Here is a 24388-nt window from a genome sequence, read left to right on the forward strand (position 1 = left end):
CTGCGCAGGGTTCTGTGACTGTACAATTGTGTTGACAATCGAAACATACATGGTATCCTGTATTATTTTGCTGCAATCAACTCTGCACGCAAATCTTCATACGCTAGGCATACAAATACAAAATGCACATCACTTTCAATACATGTTTTACAAAAAGGACAGAAAAATGCCGTAGTTAATTTAGTTTTATCATGGCTGTGCTTATTTGGCTCTGTAACTGCTAATCCCATTCGAAAACTTGCAAGGGTCTTGCGGCTGGACCAATTTTGACATTGCAATCAATTAACCATTGCATACATGTTTGAACAAATACAGGGATTGACTGAACTCCTGGGTTTTCCCATACAAATCCAAATCTATACAAACCCAGGTGAACATTGGTGGCCCAATTTGTTTAATCCTTTTCATCCAACTTCAAGAGCATATTATACGCTTTTCTTGGTATCCTGTTTTCATTCATTATTGTTATTTTCAACCAATATTGTAACACACACATATAGCAATTTAAAAACATTGACTATCTTCCAGTGTCTCCAAAAACCATATCATTCGGAGTACACTCCTGTTTGTGACCAAGTGTAACCATGCTATAGCCTGGTTGATAGTACTAATTATCATTCCAGACGTATCCCTCAATATCTTAGAAAGTCTTCCAAGTTCGGGGAGTCTGCAACTTATCAATGTGTCTTCTTGAGAACAGTCTTTCCCCATACTTTAAAGGCTGACATAGTCCTATTTAATAATTTTAATTACTTCCAGGGCTTTTCCCATCGTTGCGGGGATGTATAAATTAAGCTTCCTGCAAAGTTTTAGGTTTGAAGTCCTTACCAATTACGAGAAATAATTAATTCTTTATAAAGTTTATTGCTATGTTTAGCAACAGTTCTCCAGGACTTAGGCTATTTTTAGACTGTCAACACAGACAGTACAGCTTCGTCAATCCCCGCGTGAAGGAAATCGCTCACCTTTCTTTCTTAATTTGGTGTTTAACGTCGTTTTCAACCACGAAGGGTTATTTCGCGACGGGGAAAGGGGGAAGATGGGATAGAGCCACTTGTCAATTGTTTCTTGTTCACAAAAGCACTAATCAAAAATTTGCTCCAAGGGCTTGCAACGTAGTACAATATATTACCTAACTGGGAGAATTCAAGTTTCCAGTACAAAGGACTTAACATTTCTTACATACTGCTTGACTAAATTCTGTACAAAAATTGACTATATAATATTCTATACAAGAAACACTTAAAAAGGGTAAAAGGAGAAACAAAATCCGTTAGTCGCCTCTTACGACATGGGGAGCATCGGGTAAATTCTTCCCCCTAACCCGCGGGGGGTAATCGCTCACCTTCCACGTGCAAAACGTAGTGATATTGACACGCCAGATTAGCGCGGTAGTGTATTGTGCTAAGCAGGAAAGCGAGCTTTTCTGTATTCTTGTTAACTTCGCAATTTCCGGAAAACATCCACTTTCACTTTGAGACTGTTCCGTTTACATTCGACACTATCAACACCACTTTGCAATACTGCAATAATTTTTTCTGTGTTCGAAAGCTACAGCCAATCTTTATTATATCCCTTTAGGTACAGTTTTATAACATTATTGGCACATGTAAACAATAGGAATTAATTAATGAACGCTACGTAAAGGGCAGCCTTTAAGAGAAGCGAATCTGAAAATGTCATCGTCTTTCATTTTTCCAATTACCTTTTCAAAAAACTGTTTTAAAAAAAAGTCGGTTTATGAAATAGGGACCCACTTTGTTTACTACTGTTTCTAGCAGAAAAGTGTCAAATGAGGGTTCTCAGAAGTTTTCAAGGCTGGAACCTTTTTGTGCACTTTCGTCAATTTTGTGTGTATATTAGTTCACACACCAAAGCGTGTGAAAAAGTTTCCGACTTGCCGAAACACACAGCCCAAGGACAGATAACTCTAGTTACTGACGAGTTGCAGTTTCAAGATGGCGACGACTCGTGGATCCAAGGTAAGCTTGTCGGCGAAGCAAGTTTCTTTTTTCACTGCCAAAATCTGAGCTACCTCTGGCTCTTCTTTGTGAACTCATTCAAGGTGGGTAGACATTTTTACATTGACTTGTTGGCAAAAAATACAACAATGTTTTTTGCATTTATCTCCGCCCCCACCCCCCCCCCCCCCCCCCCCCCACCTGACAGTGCCTCTTTGAGTAGAGCAGGAAACTGAACACTTGAATGGTCACTTGAATGGTCACTTGAATGGTCACTTGAAAGGACTTGCTTTGGCTGGCAAAGAGATGATCGGCATCCTGAATCTGCAGAATACAACATCCCACAAAGGTTAGGGTAAGAGTGTGAGACAACATAATCTTACTCACAACAATTGGACAGGAAGAATTATATTCAAAAATGCAGTTGTTGCAAGCAAAGTTTGAGTGACATAGAGGGAAAAAACAGAGAGAGAAAGAGAGAGTGAGAGTATATTGCGAAGGTGATGGACACATTAATCATTAAAAAACACACACACACACACACACATAACATTATTTATTAGTATATAGACCTTGGGAAAGAGAGACACAGAGGAAATTAGACCTCAGGGAACAGAGATCTGGGGGATGACTAACCTGAGGAACAGACCTGGAGGAACACAGACCTGAAGAACACACCAGGGGGAACACAGACTTGGGGGAACACAGACCTGGGGAACAGACCTGGGGAAACACAGACCTGAGGAACAGACCTGGTGGAACACAGACCTGAGAAACATAACTGGGGGAACACAGACCTGGGGGATCACAGACCTGGGGGAACACATACCTTGGGGAGCAGACCTGGGGGAACACAGACCTGAGAAACAGATCTTGTGGAACACAGACATAGGGAAACAGACCTGGGGAACACAGACCTGAGAAACAGACCTGGGGGAACAGACCTGGGGAAACACAGACTTGGGGGAACACAGACCTGAGGAACAAACCTGGGGGAACACAGACTTGGGAGAACACAGACCTGAGGAACAGACCTGGGAGAACACAGACCTGGGGAAACACAGACTTGGGGAAACACAGACCTGCGGGAACACATACCTGGGGGAACACAGACCTGAGGAACAGACCTGGGGGAACACAGACTTGAGGAACACACCTGGGGAAACACAGACTTGGGGGAACACAGACCTGAGGAACAGACCTGGGGAAACACAGACCTGAGGAACAGACCTGGGGGAACACAGACCTGCCTACCCCCAAAATTACAAGGTGTAATGAGTCAAGCCAAAAAGAGTAATCTGTTGGAAGAAAGTGTATTCAGGTTCCATTCGGCAATCATTTCGCACATTGTCACTAAGTCTTCTGCTCGGATAATTTCTCCTTCCAGTTTTGTTACTGTATCACTCAACTTCCTGATAAAGAAACAGGTAATTTGAACGTCTATGAGCTCTCTGTACTGCATCCTTGTGATCATTTGTCCCGATGTGCTATCAGGGCCTAGCATTGGAAAAAGTGAGTTCAGCTTACAAAGGCGGGGGTCTGGCCCCTGGTGGGGGAAAAAAAAGAAGAAATATAAATATATATAGTGGTGAAATAGAAAAAAACTCATAGAAAATTTGAAAAATAAATTGAGATTTTTTTACCTAAAATGACCCCCCCCCCCCCCCCCCCCCCCAAGAAGATTGAGCAACTAAATTATGCCTTCACCAACAAGCAAAACACAGACAGAAAACAAGAAAACTGACAATCTTGTGTTATTTGGCCTGAAAGTGCCATTCCCACTTCCAGGAATACCTAGATTCTTTGTCACTGAATGGCTGACCACGTTCAACAATGTCGCTTCGAGACATTATTTCAAGTCTAGAGCCACAAAACACCGGCACAAAGCATGGTCGCGCGATGCCACAGGAAGTGCGTGCTCAAGCAAACTGTCAAACCGATTGAGAATTGAACCGAACAGCGCACAAAACGAAAGCTGGGACTGTTTGGGTTTACCGTTTGGGAATAACAGGTTTTTGCATTTCGGAGTACACCAAATCGAGTTCCGCGTACTGGAGATGTTATTTCGGCGTAAAGTAAGCCGAACAGCTTACAATGCTAGGCCCTGGCTATGCACAGTCATATTTTCCAATGTGTGCACACGAAAAGTCACAGTGGCAAAGGGAACACAAGACGTGCTTTGGTCCTTTTGATTAAGGTCCTAGGCATGGCCACGATTTCATTTAGCTAGCTGCCTTTGTATTTCTGTTGAATGCCCGAGTTGCCCAGTAGAGTCCATGCAGCACTGTATGCTGATGACCTTGTTCTCTGGTGCACTGAGGAGCATGCAACAACTGCGACCTACAGGATGCAACTTGCCCTCGAGAAAGTTGCAGCTTGGACAGACAACTGGTGTGTAACCATCAACAGAGACAAGACAACAGCTACTCTCTTCACACTCTCCGCCAAAGTACAACCTGGAAGACTGACGTTGGGTGACACGCCACTGAAGTTTGAAGACCAGCAAACTTACCTCGGAGTCACATATGACAAACGCATGACATGGCAACATCACATCATGAATGCGGAAGCAAAAGCCAGAAGAAAACTGAACATCATGAGGAAACTGGCAGGATCACAATGGGGCGCAAACGAAAAGATCCTCAAGACAGTGTACCAGGGGACCGTACGACCTCACCTTGAGTACGGATCTAGCTCTTGGATGACAGCAGCCAAGACGCACCTTCAAACCCTAGAGATAGTCCAAAATCAAGCGATGAGAATCATCACAGGCGCTATGAAGACAACCCCAATAGACAAGATGCAACAGGTGACCGGCATACCTCCACTCAGCAAGAGAAGAGAATGCAAAGCGATGGTACAAGACATCAAGTACCAGTGCATTCCAGACCACCAAATGAATGCAAGGATAAAGCAGCTCTCTTCTGGCAGGCTAAAGAGATCAAGCTTTGCAACTGAGACACGGGCCCTGAAGAGAGAACACCAAGCAAAGATGCCTTAACTGGTTCACCCATCACACTTCTCCCTTGAAGAACCACCTTGGAAAAACAACCTTGAAAACGTGTCCATCCAGACCACAGTTCCTCATCTCACAACAAAAGATGAACAGAGCGATGTGCAGAAGGAAGCCCTGACACTTGCCATGCTCGACGAAAGATACCCCCAAGAAGCATGGATGCGGGTCTTTACAGATGGGTCCGCCACAGATGCCGTCAAGAGAGGAGGAGCTGGTGTCTACATCCAACACCCCAGTGGAGAGTGGCAAGCAGAGGCTATACCAACTGGCCTCCACTGCACCAACTACAGAGCAGAGGTAGAAGCGCTTATCCACGCAGCCAATACCATCAGCAGCAAGGTCAATCCCGACACCCAAGTTGTCTTCCTGACTGATGCCTTGTCTGTGCTGCAAGCAGTCAACAACAACAAACTGCCTCAGCTTACAACGACACTTCATAACATCACTTGTCTGAAGACTGTATTCGACAAGCGCTTAGAACTGTACCCACGGAATACGCGCTATATAAGCTTCATATTGATTGATATTGCAGTGGGTCCCCTAACACTGCGGGATAGAGGGGAACGAACAAGCGGATAAAATGGCCAAACTGGGTGCGGAGGACGAACAAGAAGAAAACCCAGTGAGCTCCACAGAGATGAAAACCGTCATAAAGTCTCTGCTTAAACCCCCCCCCCCCCCCCCCAACGCACGACAGCAACCACCAACTGTCAAGACCTGAACAGGTAGTCATTTTTCGCCTGAGAACAGGGCACAACAGAATGCAACAACACCTGCACAAAAAACTGCGAGCCGTGCCCTCCCCCATGTGTCCCTGTGGAGACGCAGAGCAGGATGCAGCCCACATCCTGCAGGACTGCAGGAATCTCCAGCCCCTGAGGAGAGAGATCTGGACCAGGCCGGTGCCCCTTCATGAGAAGCTGCATGGACCTGTGGAGGCTCTTCATAAGACCACCAGCTTCATTACCAGAGCTGGACTCCAAGACCTGGGGGGACACAGACCTGAGAAACAGACCTTGGGGAACACAGACATAGGGAAACAGACCTGGGGGAACAGACCTGGGGAAACACAGACTTGGGGGAACACAGACCTGAGGAACAAACCTGGGGGAACACAGACTTGGGAGAACACAGACCTGAGGAACAGACCTGGGGGAACACAGACTTGGGGGAACACAGACCTGAGGAAACACAGACCTGGGGAAACACAGACCTGGGGGAACACAGATCTGGGGGAACACAGACCTGGGGGAACACAGACCTGAGAAACAGACCTTGGGGAACACACACATAGGGAAACAGACCTGGGGGAACAGACCTGGGGAAACACAGACTTGGGGGAACACAGACCTGAGGAAACACAGACCTGAGGAACAGACCTGGGGGAACACAGACCTGCCTACCCCCAAAATTACAAGGTGTAATGAGTCAAGCCAAAAAGAGTAATCTGTTGGAAGAAAGTGTAATCAGGTTCCATTCGGCAATCATTTTGCACATTGACACTAAGTCTTCTGCTCGGATAATTTCTCCCTCCAGTTTTGTTACTGTATCACTCAACTTCCTGATAAAGAAACAGGTAATTTGAACGTCTTTTTGTTTCTATGAGCTCTCTGTACTGCATCCTTGTGATAATCTGTCCCGATGTGCTATGCACAGTCATATTTTCCAATGTGTGCACACGAAAAGTCACTGTGGCAAAGGGAACACAAGACGTGCTTTGGTCCTTTTGATTAAGGTCCTAGGCATGGCCACGATTTCATTTAGCTGCCTTTGTATTTCTGTTGAATGGCTGTCTTCTTTCTCACAGCAATCCTTTTACCACCACTGTGACAAGCTTCCTCGTCAGATTCGTCTGTCTCGTGGGGACTCAGATTTTCCACGCGTCGCTAATTCATTGTAATGCGAACGGCAGCGTCTATCTTGTTTGTGGCTGAACAGACCGGAAATGACCGGATATTGCCTAAATGATCTCGCGCAGGCGCAAACTCAAGCTCTGCGAAAGCAACTATACTGATCGGATTTACTTCGAGATAAGATGCAAAAAATCATACTTTTGGATTCTTAAAAATCGTACTTCCATTCTGGAAAGCGTGGTGGCGTAGTTTGGGTTAACATTCGTAGTAAGTTACGCCCAAATCGTAAGGGTAGGCAGGTCTGGGAACACAGACCTGAGGAACAGACCTGGGGGAACACAGACCTGAGAAACAGACCTGGGGAAACATAGACCTGGGGGAACACAGACCTAGGGAAACACAGACCTGGGGGAACACAGACCTTAGAAACGGACCTGGAGAAACATAGACCTGGGGAAACACAGACCTGGGTAATGATGAAGCTGAATCCAGACACAAACAGACAATGAAGATAAGGCTAACCTAGATGGCGGTGGTGAGTATGAAGAATCGGTGAAGACTCGAACGGCCTCTTTACTCTCTTCCTCTTTCGTCCTCGGCTTTCATGCCTCTCTGCTGACCCTTGGGCTATCCTGGTTTCATGGTCCTCTCTGGCACTGTGTGACACCCTGTTGAAAAACAAAAGGTTCAAGTAGTGGAGAGCCAGAACTGTCAATATTAATGCTGAGAGGAAAATTCAGCTGACAAGAATGCAAACAGACTAGATCCAAGTCATTCCAACATCATGGACAGCCTGGTTAAAGTATGAAACATGGTTTTGGAGGTGACCGCACATTAAAGTTTTAGGTTTCCCCGGTGTGCAGGGACAGCCAGACGGACGGACAGTCAGATGGACAGACAACCCGTCAGATAGACAGACAAATGGACAGACAGCCAGTCATATAGACAGACAGTCAGATGGACAGACAGCCAGACGGACAATCAAATTGAGGGACAGATGAAGGGATAACATGTAGGCAGTCATAGTCAGATGGAAACAAAGCAATATAGGCACTATCTAACATGTCAGAACAAAATCTAAACCAAGTCCTTGCTTTATCTTAAAATGATACAGACCCAGTTTTCTCCAAGTGTGAAAGGCAAGCATGGTTTACTCTTGGTCACAAACAAGAGCGTGAGCTTTCAGCCCAAGGTCACAATGGGAGCAGGTCTGTTTCCCCTGGTTAATGTTGTGCAGGGCTTTGTTTCCTGGGCCTGGAGGGAACATACACCTAGGGAATTTAGAACTAGGGAACTGAGACCAGAGAAAACATAATCATGGTGGAAAATATAAACCTCAGGGAACAGAGACCTGGGCAAACATATACCTGAAGGAACATAGACCTAAGAGAACATAGACTTGAAGGAACATAGACCTGGGGGAACATGGACCTGGGGAACATGGACATGGGTAATCGTGTAAGTGATCCCGGACAGAAAAGACAATGAAGATAAGACTAACCTAGATGGTGGTGGTGAGTATGAAGAATCGGATGAAGACTCGAACGGCCTCTTTTTTCTCCTTTCGTCCTCGGCTCTCACGCCTCTCTGCTGACGCTTTGGGTACCCTGGTTTGATGGTCCTCTCTGGCACTATGTGACAACCTGTTGAAAAAAAAGGTTCAAGTAGTGGAGATATAGAACTGTCAATATTAATGTTGAGGAAAATTCTGCTGACAAGAATGCAAACAGACTAGATCCAAGTCATTCCAACATCATGGACAGTCTGTTGAGGTATGAAATAAATTATAGTTTTGGAGGTGACCTCACGTTAAAGTTGTATTTTTCCCGGCGTGCACGGACAGCCAGACGGACAACCGGATGGAGGGACAGATGAACGGATGACATTTAGGCAGTCATAGTCTGCTAGAAACAAAGCAATACGAGGGGGACTCATTATATTTTGGAACCTGGGCAAACTAATGAAGTCACTACTTTGCCTTTTTCATTACATCAAAGACCAGTTTGGGGAAAACTTGTGACAACAAAAATTACTTGATCCCGTGCAATAGTTTTCATTCTTATGAAACGCGCTTTTCGGTGACCTCGGCAATCAACCACAGTCGATCGACTGGGCAGTCGATCGACTGTCAGTCGGTTCACTGCTATCTTATGAAACTGGCCCCTGGGGCCCAGTCGATCGACTGTGGTTGATCGCCGGGTCACCGAAAAGCGCGTTTCATGAGCGAATCACCGTCACCCGCGGACCACCGCAGTCAACCAACTGTACGGTAATCCGAATGGCCAAGTCGAGGGCTAAATTTAGCAACATTACCACTTCCGTTTGCTCATTCGCACGTGGAAATGGCGATGGAAGAAAAAACTAGTCTCGGCCCGCTCAAAATAACAATGATCGAGACTTTCAGTAATTCCTTCGCGTGACGTCTAACCCTCTTACGCCATAATGTGACGTCTTCAAGACATAACCCTGACTTGTCTCCTGGATTACTGCGTCATGATAGATACATTTCGAAGAACAATCACAAGGTTTGGCTCACAATCCAAAAAAGTCAATCAATATGAGGCTTATGTCGCGCGTATTCCGTGGGTACAGTTCTAAGCGCAGGGATTTATTTTAAAAAAATTTTAAATTTTTATTTTATACAATTTATATTGCGCACATATTCAAGGCGCACATATATTGCGCACATATTTATGCCGTTTGAGATGGAATTGTTTTACACAATACATCACGCATTCATATCGGCCAGAGAAAACATAATCAAAGTGTGAGCATTGTGTCATTGACTGTGCGGATAATTACATTTATTTTCGGTTTACCGCAGTAAGCCGAACACAGTGTTGGGGGGAGAGCATCACCGTGTTTGGCCGACTTCAGGTGAGATGACCCGCAGTCGGCCGACTGAAATTTTGTTTGTGAAACCCGATAATGTCGGATTACTGTGGTTCTCTCGGACAACTGCAGTTGATCGACTGTGTTTCTGGCTTATGAAACATAGACCTGGGCAAACATATATACCTGAAGGAACATAGACCCAAGGGAACACAGACCACAGGCGGAAGGTATCGTTCACTGGACCACTACTTTCATAGAAAGACTACAAGGTATGACACTCAGCTTCGAGTCTTGCTCCACTAAGTTCAAAAAAAATTATGCAAATAATAATTGCCAATGTCGAGATTCTTTGTAACTTTATAAATGCCAGGATAAATGAATGTTCTAACTATCTGTACCTTTTATGTTTAGCTGCCTGTCCGCTGCATGTTTTTAAACCGTATTTTGTGCGACCAAACGCGTCTGTCGCCGGCATATCACTTAGATCCCGTGGGAAAGCTGAACATTTGTAGGTCCGAGGAGTTGGTAGTGCGATGCGCTCATTGGTTAATAACCGGATATTCAATGATTATTTTTGATTTGGCAAACGGTTCTTCACCAAAAACCTAACAAAAACCTAAAGTGAAACTCCCGTGGGTAGCTTCCCTTCGCTGCAATATTTACATATGTTTTAGACCAATGAGCACCCGTATGCATATTCGGTGCGGGATGCATGATTTCTTCCCAACTACAGGTAGCGGTTCGCAAACGAACATTCGTCAAAATGATGGTTAAAAACAACTTGCAGCAGACGGCAGCTGAAAATTAAAGATACATGTATGATGTAGTTAAAACAATCATTCAACTGTATTTATTTGACCTTACACAGACTGTTGGAAGAGGCAAACCGCCTTGAACACAAAAATTGTCCGCAGGAAGCGACTCCAAGAACGACTTGAAGCTGAGTGACATACCTTGTAGTCTTTCTATGAAAGTAGTGGTCCAGTGAACGATACCTTCCGCCTGTGCACAGACCTGGGCAAACATAGACCTGAAGGAACATGGACCTGGGGAACATGGACATGGGTTATCGTGTAAGTGATCCCGGACAGAAAAGACAATGAAGATAAGACTAACCTAGATTGTGGTGGTGAGTATGAAGAATCGGATGAAAACTCATACGGCCTCTTTTGTCCTCGGCTCTCATGCCTCTCTGCTGACGCTTTGAGTACCCTGGTTTCATTGTCCTCTCTGGCACTATGTGACAACCTGTTAAAAAACAAAAGGTTCAAGTAGTGGAGATATAGAACTGTCAATACTAATGCTGAGAGGAAAATTGAGCTGACAAGAATGCAAACAGACTAGATCCAAGTCATTCCAACATCATGGACAGTCTGTTGAGGTATGAAATATTTAGTTTTGGAGGTGACCTCACGTTAAAGTTGTATTTTTCCCCGGCGTGCACGGACAGCCAGACGGACAACCTGATGGAGGGACAGACAACCCCATCGTGCCCAGACATGTAGCCAGACGGACGGACAGTTAGATGGACAGACAGCCCGATGAACAACCGGATGGAGGGACAGATGAACGGATGACATTTAGGCAGTCATAGTCTGATGGAAACAAAACAATATAGGCACTATCTAACATGTCAGAACAAAATCTAAACCAAGTCCTTGCTTTATCTTAAAACGATGCAGACCAAGTTTTTTACAAGTGTGAAAGGCTAGCATGGTTACACCTGGTCACAAATAGGAGCGTGAGCCTTCAGCCCAAGGACACAATGGGAGCAGGTCCGTGTTTCCCCGGGTTAATGTCCCGCAGGGCTTTGTTCCCTGGCCCTGGAGGGAACATACACCTGGGGAACTGAGACCAGAGGGAATGGGGGGAAATAAAGGACTCGAGGAATAGAGACCTGAAGGAACATACACCTGGGAAACGTAGACCTAGCTAATCATGGAGCTGATCCCATGTGCAAAAGACAATGAAAATGAGGCTAACCTAGAAGGTAGTGATGAGTATGAAGACTCGAACGTCCTCTTTTCCCTCCTCTTTTGCCTCTCTGCCGACGCTTTGGATACCCTGGTTTCATGGGTCTCTTTGGCACCATGTGACACCCTGTTGAAAAACAAAAGGTTCAAGTAGTGGAGAGCCAGAACTGTCAATATTAATGCTGAGAGGAAAATTCAGCTGACAAGAAATTGAAGAATGCAAACAGCCTAGATCCAACATCATGAAATGTATGGTTGAGGTATGAACATAGTTTTGGAGGTGGCCTCACTTTAAACTAAAGATGCACTGAAGTAGTACGAAGGGAAAATTAACAGAGGTAGAATGAAGTTGCTTTTATATCAATCTGAAAATAATTTCACAAAAATGAGCATCGCCAATTTGTATTATTTTTATTTATCAAAAGTGAATGAGCAGACCTGGAAATTTTGGACTTGGTGCTTGACATCAATCAATCAATATGAGGCTTATATCGCGCGTATTCCGTGGGTACAGTTCTAAGCGCAGGGATTTTTTAATTTTTTTATTTATTATTTTTTTATGCCATTTTATATCGCGCACATATTCAAGGCGCAGGGATTTATTTATGCCGTGTGAGATGGAATTTTTTACACAATACATCACGCATTCACATCGGCCAGCAGATCGCAGCCATTTCGGTGCATATCCTACTTTTCACGGCCTATTATTCCAAGTCACACGGGTATTTGGTGGACATTTTTATCTATGCCTATACAATTTTGCCAGGAAAGACCCTTTTGTCAATCGTGGGATCTTTAACGTGCACCCCCAATGTAGTGTACACGAAGGGACCTCGGTTTATCGTCTCATCCGAAAGACTAGCACTTGAACCCACCACCTAGGTTAGGAAAGGGGGGAGAAAATAGCGGCCTGACCCCAACCTCTCGATTCCGAGCGCAAGTGCGTTACCACTCGGCCACCCAGTCCATGGTGTGACATAAGACTTGACATCATAACAGTACTTGGTGGGCTACCGTAATGACTTAGAGTGTACCAAAAGAGACAATCGCGAGCACTTTGTAAGTCTTTATAAAAACAAGAAGAGCAAACGCTCGATCGAGTCACTTTCGCAGTTCTGAATATTATATGAGGCATCAGATGGACAGGAAGAAATTGCTATTCACAACACAATGAGTCACGTTCACATAAAATTTGAGCCCGGTCACTTTTATAGTTTCCGAGAAAAGCCCAACGTTAAGTTGTGTGTTGCCGAACAGAAAAGGCTAGTTATCTCCCTTGTTTTTCTGATAACGTTCGTAAAAGGCTACAGATGTAAATACTTTGATGTAAAGAATAATCCTACAAAGTTTCAATCACATCCGATGAACTTTGTCAAAGATATAAAATGTCTAATTTTTCCTTTGACGCTGACCTGTGACCTTGAAAAAGGTCAAAGGTCAACGAAACCATCGTTAAAGTGTAGAGGTCATTGGAGGTCACGACTAAACAAAATATGAGCCCGATCGCTTTGATAGTTTCCGAGAAAAGTCCAACGTTAAGGTGGTGTCTACGGACGGCCGGCCGGACGGCCGGCCGGACAGACTAACACTGACCGATTACATAGAGTCACTTTTTCTCAAGTGACTCAAAAAAGTAAGCAAACTAGAAAACCATGCCCTGTTGTAAATGTTTCTTTTAGAGTTTAGACATTCAGATTCTGATGGCATCTGCTTTAAGTGTTTATTAATTCTCGTAACAGTGCATTCATGATTCAACGGGCAGTAGGTGAATTTTTTTCAAATATAAATGTGACTGTGAGTGATAGGCCTATGCCACAGATGGTACAGAATCTATGATTATGTTATCAAAACGTGTCTAAGCTGAATTCGCGAAATAAAGAGAAAAGCGCCAACTCTTGAGTAGAGAGGTAATAAAGTAATCGCTAATCGAGCGAAATGGCAATCCGTGGCGACTTACTTAGGAGTCGGGAAGACGCAAATCCTGTGTATCGTCAAGAATAAAGACTCGGTGTTATCAAGATGGGGAGAAGGATAGCGAAGCGAAAGTACGCAAAGAAAGGTGCCTGTACGAAGACCTCAACGATCATGTATGAGACAAGTTTAGCGATGCACGGCGAAGAAACATTCCTGTGAGCAGAAACATGATTCGGGAGAAAAGTCGTTATGCTTTCTATCGAGCAGGACATTCGGATTTTACTGGTTGCGCCACAATGTCAAATGTGCTTCACTCGGCGGGGAGCGAGCATTACGCCATGAGTAAATTTTCTTAGAAACTTGAGTTAAAGTTGTTCTGCTGTAATGTGTTTGGGTGTGTGTGTGTGTAGATATGACTGTAAACTGCAACTGTGTGTTTGTGTGTGTACATTGACAGTACATAACAGTACATTTTTAAGACACCCCCCCCCCACCCCTTTTTTTACGACCTAATTGTCAAGGTTTTTCCAAAGTCGTAAATAGGGGGTTCTACTGTAGTATGAATTCGGTTTTCATGATCACACCAAAGCCTGATGAGACTCCACTAAATACAGTTGATTGTTTACTAATTCCTTGCTTGCATCACTGCAATACAACTCATACTGGTATTCTTGAAGTTGAAGAACAGCAACAGGTCTTGCTTTATTTCACTATTATTTTCACAACTGCTGACTGAACAACATTCAGAATCGCAAAATTTGGCAGTCAAAGTGGAGACTTTCTTCACATTGACTGTGTGTAACTAAGCTAGAGTGTACTGAAAATGTGAAATGACGTCACAGTTCTAGAACAGTGAGAGCAAGAGGTAAGGTGATTTGTTTCGGCAGGTAAAAATGGTCATATATGTACGCAGTGATATCTTGTGCAAAATTAAGTTTTTTGACTAAATAAACATTACCAGTATATTAATAAATTATAAAGTGTATATATACATAATTATCAAAATACTGTTGATTTAGACTTCAACTCTGTGCATCTTTAAAGTTATATTTTTCTCCGGCGTGCACAGACAGTAAGACGGACAGACAGCCAGATGAACAACCGAACGGAGGGACAGATAACATTTAAGCAGTCATAACGGTTAGGGTGGACAGGGGGTTAAGCCCTTTTAGTTTTCAGGGGTCGCTTAATTCTCCGGCCCCGCGAGGGTGTTTTGTTTCTGCCGCCCTATGTTCATACACCTGTATTTTCCCGTTTAATAACCCTATCATGAGTCATCCCTGAGGTCGCCTATAGTTGTGGACTGGGCGTTAAGCATCCAACAATTAACAAACCCAATCACACATTTCTGACAATGGAATGTTCACCCAATGACCCATGTAGTCTTTCTCATCATTTATAATATTAAATGCCAGGCTGGAGCTCTACAAAAATGAAATTTATTGGTTTGATTTGGTTACAGATCAACCCACAGATTTCCCACTCTCATGGACCAGCCAGGATGCACTGACATTAGACTGATTAAGTGTACAGTGCCAGTGGTAGTGCTAGTGGTTATCGGTACTTTTTTATGTGTTGACGTCAGCGATGTGTGCGCAGTTCAAAGGTTAGGGGTCAAAGTTTACGGATGCTTCCTTCGATCCGCTAACGAGCTGTGGTTGAATCGACGAAAATAACGAGCCCCAAAAGGTATGTAAAAACTGAGCGAACGCTTGTTTATTTACACGATTATTTATAACTAGTATGTTCCTAAACCACTTAATGGTACAAATGTCAGTTTAATGTGTGATATAATCCTGGTTTGATGCTGTAATTTAAGCGTTGAACAGAGCAAGCTTTTTCACATTTCAAACACACAAAAAATGGCTGCTTTTGATTTGTGTTCAGTTTTTCGATTCACCCTTTTTGATTTCGATTTCGCTTACTGTCTGGAAGATGAGTTATGCAGTGAAAAGTTGCAAATGTTCCAATCCTCTCGCTGTTTATGTTTTGTTTTAAGATCGATCTTCATGGATGCCAGGGACCAACTTGAGCTTGCGGCGTGGGACGAGGATGACGCAGAAGATGATTTTGTTGTCTTCGCACTGCTTGATCAGGTTAGCAAACAAGTCAAAGCTTAGCTTCTAAAGGCATTAAAGGTTCCGCTGAAATATAGATCTAACTGTCAGGAACAGGCGTATATTTTGGTTATGGCCGGTGAGGTTACTTTGGATTGGTTATGGTTAGGTTTTAAATGTTGTTCATGTAAAAAATTAAATGTTTTTTTGGTTAGATTTCATAGTCATGATAGTGATCTTGTCTGAATCTACAGTGATACTGATAGTGATATTGGGTAGATCTAACACTTACACCTAGATTTGGTTTCCGTGTGACTTTGTTACTTACATTTAATGGTTTATAAACATAGAGTTTTAACTATTTACTGTTCAAGAATCAAAATCAAATGGAAACTGATGACCAAATCTGCAGTCAAGAGTTTTAGTTTCATCAAAGCATGAATATTATTATTAAGTCCACTCTCTGTCACAGAGTCTGTGTCACTGTCAGTTTGTGTTCTTGTGTCATTTTAATTTGATAGCAATACATGTACTTTCAAGAAGGATGTTACACTTACTGGTTCTATCAGACTTTTAAGCACAAGGCACCTTGGTTCTAGTTTATTTATTTCTAGGATCAAATTACTTCAGTACAAGGAAACTTCTGTGTTCTAAAACATACACAGTATTTATATCAGAATACTGTCAACTGGTGCTTTTTGAGATGCACAGTTGAAACTATTTATCCAACATGCTTCAAGTTCAACCTGTAACTTAGTGTAAGGGTCATTTGTTATGCAGGGGCGAGTGAACAATCCGCTTGGCTAGTAACAACAGGCTCGCAACTCACCTGGCTGGTCAATTAAAATTCTGGTCAAATGCAACCAAAAGGGTTTTAACGCTACTGCAGATCAATTGTGGTAACTGGTATGTATCGGGGCGGCGAAATTTCTGCCAGGTTAGTGACTTTCTTGTGAACAAGAAACAATTAACAAGTGGCTCTATCCCATCTCCCCCCTTTCCCCTATCCCATCTCCCCCCTTTCCCCGTCGCGATATAACCTTGAATGGTTGAAAACGACGTTAAACACCAAATAAAGAAAGAAAGTGACTTTCTTGAAGTTACTCGCCCAGCTGGCGAGTTAAAACGTTGGAGTTTAACTTTCCCTCTGTTACCCAGTATTGATTTGAGTAGCTTCAGCAGAATTTTCAGGCTAATTAATTGAATAAAGTGTACAAGTGATCCATGATTTCACTAAGTTTAACCTACATTTCAACAGCCAGAAAGAAGGGCCTATGAGGGTCAGTTCGCCCTCGATCACTTCACAGCCATCGAATGTGAGGACTTATTTCGCTTCAGCGCGGAAGAGATTCGGAGACTGTGCGCCCTTCTGGGAATGCAGAGGACTATGCAGGCGCCTAATGGAATGAACAATCAAGGAACCAAGGCCAGTGGTGAGGATTTATTTTTTTTACCCTGGTTGCTGTGAAGTTGAGTTGTATTTCAGTCAGAATGATAGTTTAATGATCCTCCTCCATGATTTGATTCGCAAAGTCATGAAGTTTGCATTTACTGTGAATATTCAGTGAGTTGTTTTTACTATTTCAGGTTTCGTAAAAGATTAAAGCGGAGCGTTGAGTTGGGGCATAATTTATTTTGGGATTGCTTAAAATCTCAAATTTGAACTATGTATTTTGAACTTGAATCACAAAATGTACCTGACTAACTTTAGCCCCTTTGGTCGACACAGTACTCTATTTAGACAATAGAGAAATAATAGTGAATTGGTTGTGCCACTTACTGACTTAGTCTGTGGAGTTGAGTGAAATTATTTTTAAAATATGGTAACAGGATAAATAAAGATGCGTTGATACTGATAATTTATTCATATTAGTTTAAAAAAATAAATGAATATTTTTTTTACAAGTTGACGAAGTGGCCGCCATTGTTACGTGAATCCAAGTTCAAGGGAAGTTACTTTTGATGTGCAAAGGACTTATTTGTTTTAACTTTTTTTTATGATAATTGTTTTTATTGATTTTGTCTTCGTGGTGTCCCCCCCCCCCCCCCCCCCTTCAAAAAAAAAAAAGATTTTTATTTTGTTCTTTTCGGGTAACTGTTTTTGTGTGTGCAGTATAGCCAGTAACTGTGTCAAACCTGATAAATAGAAAATCAAACTGATGATAAGCATGTCGGGCTGGATATTTTAAGGCGCGTGAGAAAACTTTTGCAGTGTTATTATTTTGAACTTGAAGACTGTATGAGAATATGCCTCTCCACACACATTCGCTCATTTGAATTTATGATTTTTTTCAGGATTGGAGGTGCTCTGCATCTGTCTGCGGAGGTTGGCTTACCCATGCCGGTTTGCTGACGTTTCGCAGATGTTTCATCGTCCCAAGCCGGAGTTGTGTGTGCTGTTCAAGGTAGGTATCGACTTCATCTATGATCAGTTTTCTGACAAACTAACAAACCTCAATCAACCATGGCTGACAGTGCCCCAACTGGAACGGTACTGTGCAGCTATACATGCCAAGGGGGCTCCTCTGGAGTTTTGTTGGGGGATGGTTGACGGCACAATACGATCAATGTGTCGCCCAGGCCATTTGCAACAAGAAGTGTACAATGGCCATAAGAGGGTGCACTCTCTAAAGTTTCAGTGTGTCGTGACACCAAATGGCCTTGTGGCAAATGTTTTTGGGCCCTTGGTTTGTCGACGACATGACGCAGCTTTGCTGAATGGTAGTGGCATTCTTGAACACATGCAGCAGCACATGGTCACTCCAACAGGAGATGAAATGTACCTGTATGGGGACCGAGCCTACCCCTTGACCCCTAACTTGATGAGGCCGTACCGTGGACAGATCACAGAAGAGCAACAGGCCTTCAACACAGAAATGAGCAGGGTGAGAAACTCTGTTGAATGGGAATTTTCAAAAATTGTTGGGCTGTGGGCATTTTTGGATTTCAAAAAAAATTTGAAGCTGTTCTTGTCCCCTGTAGGGAAACTCTACCTGGTTGGAGTTTTGTTGTCCAACTGTCATACTTGCCTACATGGCAGTGAGCCATCACAGTTCTTTGGACTGAATCCACCAACACTGGAGGAGTATCTCTACTAATTGTCTGTGTAGCTCTCAAGTAGAAGAAATGCTCATTGCATTGATCTTGTGTCACATGGTGTTTGGCATCCAAATGGCCAAGCATCTAAACAAATTGACCCTGTAGAAGGCTTTAAATTATTAACATGATTTCACTGCTTAGAGGTGGCCAAATCTACTGCCCGGTCGCCTGGTGGGAGTTCAAAATATGGTGGATAACCCGGTTTGCAACTACAAGTATCTGGTCAAATGCAATTGGCGGGGACGTAGCTAAGTTGGTAGCGTGCTGGCTTTGTAGCCAGTTGGTCGCTATCAGCGTGGGTTCGATCCCCACGTTCGGTAAGAGATTTATTTCTCGGATTCAACTTTGTGCAGACTCTCTTTGGTGTCCGAACACCCCCGAAAAAGATCCCAAGTTCACAGCAAAAGTCTCAGGGCTTGGAAAACACGAAGACACGCTTGCATGATCTTTCATCTCTGATTATCATGATCGTATTTCAATACTTTGACAAGACAAACCCAATGCTGGTGTGTCGAAGAAGACAGCCACAGCGGGCTTGTTCGAATCAAAGTATCACACCATATTTTCAGCGTATTACCAACACCTGTCCCAATATAGACCAGTTGGTCTAAGAGGACGTTAAACCCTAATAGTCAGTCAAATGCAAAAGCAACTTTTTCAGTGGTACTTTATTGAGTTAAATTTGGTTAAACCAAATAGATGCTGCACATTCAGACATTTCTGTCGTCTGTAAAATTGACACACAAAAAAAGAAGCACCCAACTGGGGCGCGCTTTAAACGTTTCATACTGGCTGCGGCCTGTTTCTTATTTCGCTACTGATTCCAAACAAGCATATGCCTATTATCAAGTGAACCTGCGTAAAAATAAAGCCAGGTAAGAACCCAGCTGACCTCCATTTATTGATCATTTGTAAAAGTGTATGCTCTTGTCACTTGTGTATAAATACATATCTGATGGTCACTCATACTGACACCGAATATAATTTGTTTGTGTGGTATATACCGGCTTTTGACATATCTTGCAGGACAGTGACTTTCTTGAAGTAACTGCTAGTGCTACTTTGCTTTATCAGCCTGTACAGCTGTACTTGCTTTCGCAAATTACTTTAGTACATGCTATTCTTCATTATGCATTAGTAGGTGTGCACATGGATCTCTGACATGGGTACTGCTGTGTTGTAATTTGTAGTTTGCAGGCAGAGGGTCTTCTTGTCTGCCCATACCTCGGTACCAAGCGGCCACTAAACAACCATCATCACCAGCCAGGCAGTCACATGGGACTCTCCACTCTTCACTGAAAATCTTGTTCTTCAACTATAACTTTTTCAAAGACACTGAACTGTCAAATATTTGGGCTGTGTGGATTTGCCTCAGGACCCGTCCTTACAAAAGATCCAATCTTCTTCTTCTACATTCATGGGCTGAAACTCCCACGTACACTCACACATTTTGCTTGAGTGTATTTTTAACGTGTATAACTATTTTTACCTGCCATTTGGGCAGCCTTGCGTCACTTTCAGTGATCTGTTGGAATGTACATCTTTATTTGCTGCTGACCACTCACTCATCCTCTATAAGGGGGGGGGGGGGGGGGGGGGTTAAACGTGTTTGGTTTGGTTCGATCCCCACGTTCAGCGAGAGATTTATTTCTCGGAGTCAACTTTGTGCAGACTCTCTTCGGTGTCCAAACACCCCCGTGTGCACACTTGCGCACGAAAAAGATCCCACGTTCACAGCGAAAGTCTCAGGGCTTGGAAAACACGAAGACACGCATGCATCATCTCTCGTCTCTGATTATCATGATCGTATTTCGATACGCCCACCAAATGTAGCTGAACACACCTGGAGCTAGACCTTACATCTTCATTAATTATTTTATTTCTAGTGCCATTACATTCCTAAATAACCACATATTAATAACTGGATCTGTCCATGAATTGAAATGAGTTTGTGTACTATTTGCTGTATGATTATTTGACTTTGAAAGTGAAACAAATTGAAAATCAAATTATAGTCATATGAAGTTAGAATTGGTTATCTACATATATATGTGTATAAGGTGTTATAAATAATTTATAATTAATAGTACTTGAAGTTAAAGGGATTATTTTGAGTAACAGAACATACATTTGAGACTTGTTAAAATATTGCCCTTTGCATGGCAAAGCTTGAAGAAATAGTAATTAAATTCAACGTTTGAAATTGTATTACAGAGTGAGAGTTCAGTCCAAAGTGTGTATACATGTCTATGTGTTTGTACAATTATAATGCTTGTTTTTATGTTGAAACAACTCACTCTAGATCTGATTTAATTGTTGTCAGTAAATTCTCTCTCTAACTTAGCTTTAGTGCAAGTCAATTTATTGGAATAATTATGATTAATGATAAATGTACAGAAACTAAATTTATTGCAGATATAACAGTAAAACTGATGCATGCATCTCAGATTTGGAAATCAGAGAATTTTATGGTGAAAGGGAGGCAATCAATCAAGAAAGAAGAATAACAGACTACTCAGACTTGGCTAAAGTGAGATGCATTTCTGATCCTGGTCATTGCTAGGTGTTTGCCATGGAGTCTGGCTTATAAAAATTCAGGAAGAGAATAATGTTTGGATAAGTGAAGGAAAAGTAATCAAAGATCACCATATCAAGTCGGGCTTTGCTTGCGGTCGCTCTGGTACTGAGGTCAAGCAGTGCGGCCGGCTAACAGGTAGTTTTGGGTCGCTTGTTGTCTTGTCACCATTGGCATAAAAAAGAAGAATGGGTTTTCCGTGTGACCTTGTGCTTAATTAAAATATATGAAACTGTAGATGTTGCGGAACTTTAGACTTCATACATGCCTAATATTACCGAATGTAGGAGGATAATGCCAACCTTGTTTTCCTTGCGTTTTTGGAATAATTCATCTCTAATCACACAAACTCACACACAAAATTTGAACAAGATTTGAAAACAAAAGTGAACTTAGCAATCGACATTTTTACTGAATCAAAATAAAACACACAACAGAGTAACAAAAAAACCAAAAAAAGTTAAAATCGCCACATTCCACCCCTACAGAATTAAAAATTATACTAAAGAAAAAACGCTGAAAATTTATTTTGTGAAATAAAACTGATCACGACCACCCCCCACCCACCCAAAGAAAGATTTCTGGTAATCATTTTTTTTGTAAAAGTAACTAAAAAAAAAAGCGGCATCTCGCTTTGCCTGCAACGCGAGTTCTTGCCTGCGGAGATCCAGCTACTCCCTCCTGAACTCTCTCTCCGCTTCGGCTTCCCTCCTCCTGAACTCTCTCTCCTCCCTGTCGCTCCTTCTTCTTTCTCTGTCCTCGTCCGCTTGTCGCCGAAAGGCTTGGTACTCTTCTAGCACCCCTCCTCTTCTCTTTCGCCTTATCGTCGGTACTTCATCTGCAATTTAAAATAAATAATGTCACATGCATAACAATTGTGATAATCAATTCAGCTGAAGGGGCCACACATATGAATGTCAAAGCTAACAAATTTAGTAGTGGACTGGGGCCTGGGCTGACCAGGAAACCTAAAAAAAAAAAAAAGGTTATTGAATACAGTTGGGAGTACAAATATGTCCAACCATTAATTCTATGTTTCATTTATGCTTGTTTGTTGTGGGAACTCTGCTGCAACTATCTTTAGTTTTGGCCTGGATATGCAGAGACTATGTCAATGAGAGACTTGCCTTCACCACTGCCGGAAGGCAGACCTGTCAACCCCCTCCAAGGCCAACCTGTATTTACATGACTAGAAACTGTATTCAAGGTAACAATCCCTTACACACCAACTTTTTTTTTTTAAAATACAAAAACCAGCTTCAGGCCTGTTTACCCCCCAGAATCGCTCTAATGGATGAACTTCATTTTAAACAAGTTTCATCTACAGGATGGAAAATAACCATGTTTGAAAAATTTCTGACAAAACCAAAAATAACACAGTTGCCCCCCTTGTCCTGATGTAAATTATCAATAATTATTGACTCAAAACTTCAATTTAAATAAGAAAACAGTTTTCAGTAAGTTCCAATTGGTAACTTAATTTCAAAACGGCTCACTCTGGTGAAAAGGAAGGAGATTTGGAAAATAGCATGGGCACTGTCTGCAGGTCTATTTTTAGTAATCATTTGCATAATCTCTCATACTGCTTTTCAATTCATCATTTCTGGAGTTAAATTCTCAAATGATGGTTGAATCATAGATTGAATTAAAAGAGAAACAAGTGACTAGTAAGTTTGTTCCACATTCTAATTTTCAAAAGGACTCCATGTATCTAACTCAAAATAAAACTTGTCAGCGATCATGCAGATATCTGAAACCGGGAAGGTCACTGAAGCCATGGAAGTGGGCTATTTTAAAGGATTCACTGACCTACATATTCAAGCAGTCGATCACTACAACGTGCACTACACTTACTCGTGTCTGTGTCTCTTTGTTTCAGTTGACATGCCTGAGTGTGTGTGTGTTAATCGTCACTTGCATCTTGAAAGGTAATTGTTGTCAAGATCACAGCATTGACATGAATTACCGGTACAATTTGGTTTGCCCGTACTGCTAGGCTGTGTAAGCCGTACACACCTACATTTTGATAAATCCCGTACACAACACGGGAAAACCGTACAGCTTGACAGGTATGGGAAGGCTGGGCCTTTTGCAGATTGCCCAGGGCTGCATCCCGTATTATCTTGGCCTATATATATATATAAGAAACATTACGATGTATCAATACAAACAACATTGCACTTACCGGTTCTGTGGTTGTTGGTTTTCTTTGTGTCGTCTCTGCTGCGTCGTCTGCTACGGGTAAGACTTTTCTTCTTTTTCCAAATGAAGAGTCAAGACATGGGACGGTACTCTTTAGAATTATGCATCAGTTGTCTTCCCTACCATTACGTTAACGAAAGAGAAACTAAACGCACTCGCCGAGACGTCGTTGTCGGTTTCGTTACCGTAAGCGGAACGCGTAATGATACATAGATTTTCCTTAAGTTAACCACTAGCACTACCACTGACACTGTACACTTAATCTCCCTATTGATTAATCGTGATCCTTCTCACCTTTGAATTACCCGTCATAATGGCTTAATTGCTGAAGAAATCATCTGCAAATAAAATGCAAACAATTACACTTACACTTACAGCAATGATATACACATGCATGCGCATGCTGTCAATATTCAATTTTGTTGTGCATGTCTATCAATATTATGTGTTGCCCCGAGTGCTGTGTTAAACACTGACAGAATCTTCAAAAAGATGAAGGCGGGTGAAAACTAGAAGAACAGCCTGCGTCTATATTAGAGATCGGATTGACAGCCGGTCTTTTCAAATCGTGTTTTCTGTAAGCTTAGCTAAGAAATGCCATATTATTATCACCATCCTCAAGTTACCTACTCTTATAAATTCAGCACTAAACGCACAAATAGCATGAAAGAAGAAAGTGCAGGCATTTTTCTTGCGTGAAAAATAGATCAATACTATCTCCGCCGTTCGCGACCGTTCGATCAGTCACTGCCTCATCCCAAGATAATATAGCCTACACAAAAACACTTATTCACAATAAATTAAAAAGAACAATGACAAAAACATACAGTTTCTGTTCCCTAATAATGAAACAATCATAAAATTAAGTTTCCCGCTTACCTTGGATCGACGAGGCGTCGCCAT

At 42.5% G+C, this 24388-nt stretch overlaps 1 protein-coding gene and 1 long non-coding RNA gene across 3 annotated transcripts; one reads left to right on the top strand and one right to left on the bottom strand.

Moving 5' to 3' along the window:
• Positions 1-2162: 2162 nt before the first annotated feature.
• Positions 2163-23808, bottom strand: LOC138964099 (uncharacterized). 2 transcript variants are annotated; one of them, XR_011455010.1, is made up of 6 exons: positions 23780-23808; positions 11649-11765; positions 10782-10913; positions 8332-8473; positions 7353-7498; positions 2163-2285 (listed from the first exon to the last, which is right to left on the bottom strand). It is a non-coding gene; the product is annotated as an uncharacterized lncRNA (long non-coding RNA). The 2 variants fall into 2 exon arrangements; XR_011455009.1 differs by lacking the exon at positions 23780-23808 and having other exon boundaries at positions 11649-12476.
• On the top strand, positions 15043-20916 carry LOC138964083 (uncharacterized). Its single transcript, XM_070335971.1, has 5 exons — positions 15043-15241; positions 15552-15648; positions 16868-17042; positions 17905-18014; positions 19899-20916. Exons 2-5 carry the CDS (start codon positions 15562-15564, stop codon positions 20559-20561), a joined length of 1035 nt encoding a protein of 344 aa, XP_070192072.1. The 5' UTR covers positions 15043-15241; positions 15552-15561; the 3' UTR covers positions 20562-20916.
• Positions 23809-24388: the final 580 nt, after the last annotated feature.

This window comes from Littorina saxatilis, linkage group LG4, assembly GCF_037325665.1.
Source record: "Littorina saxatilis isolate snail1 linkage group LG4, US_GU_Lsax_2.0, whole genome shotgun sequence".
NCBI lineage: Eukaryota > Metazoa > Mollusca > Gastropoda > Littorinimorpha > Littorinidae > Littorina > Littorina saxatilis.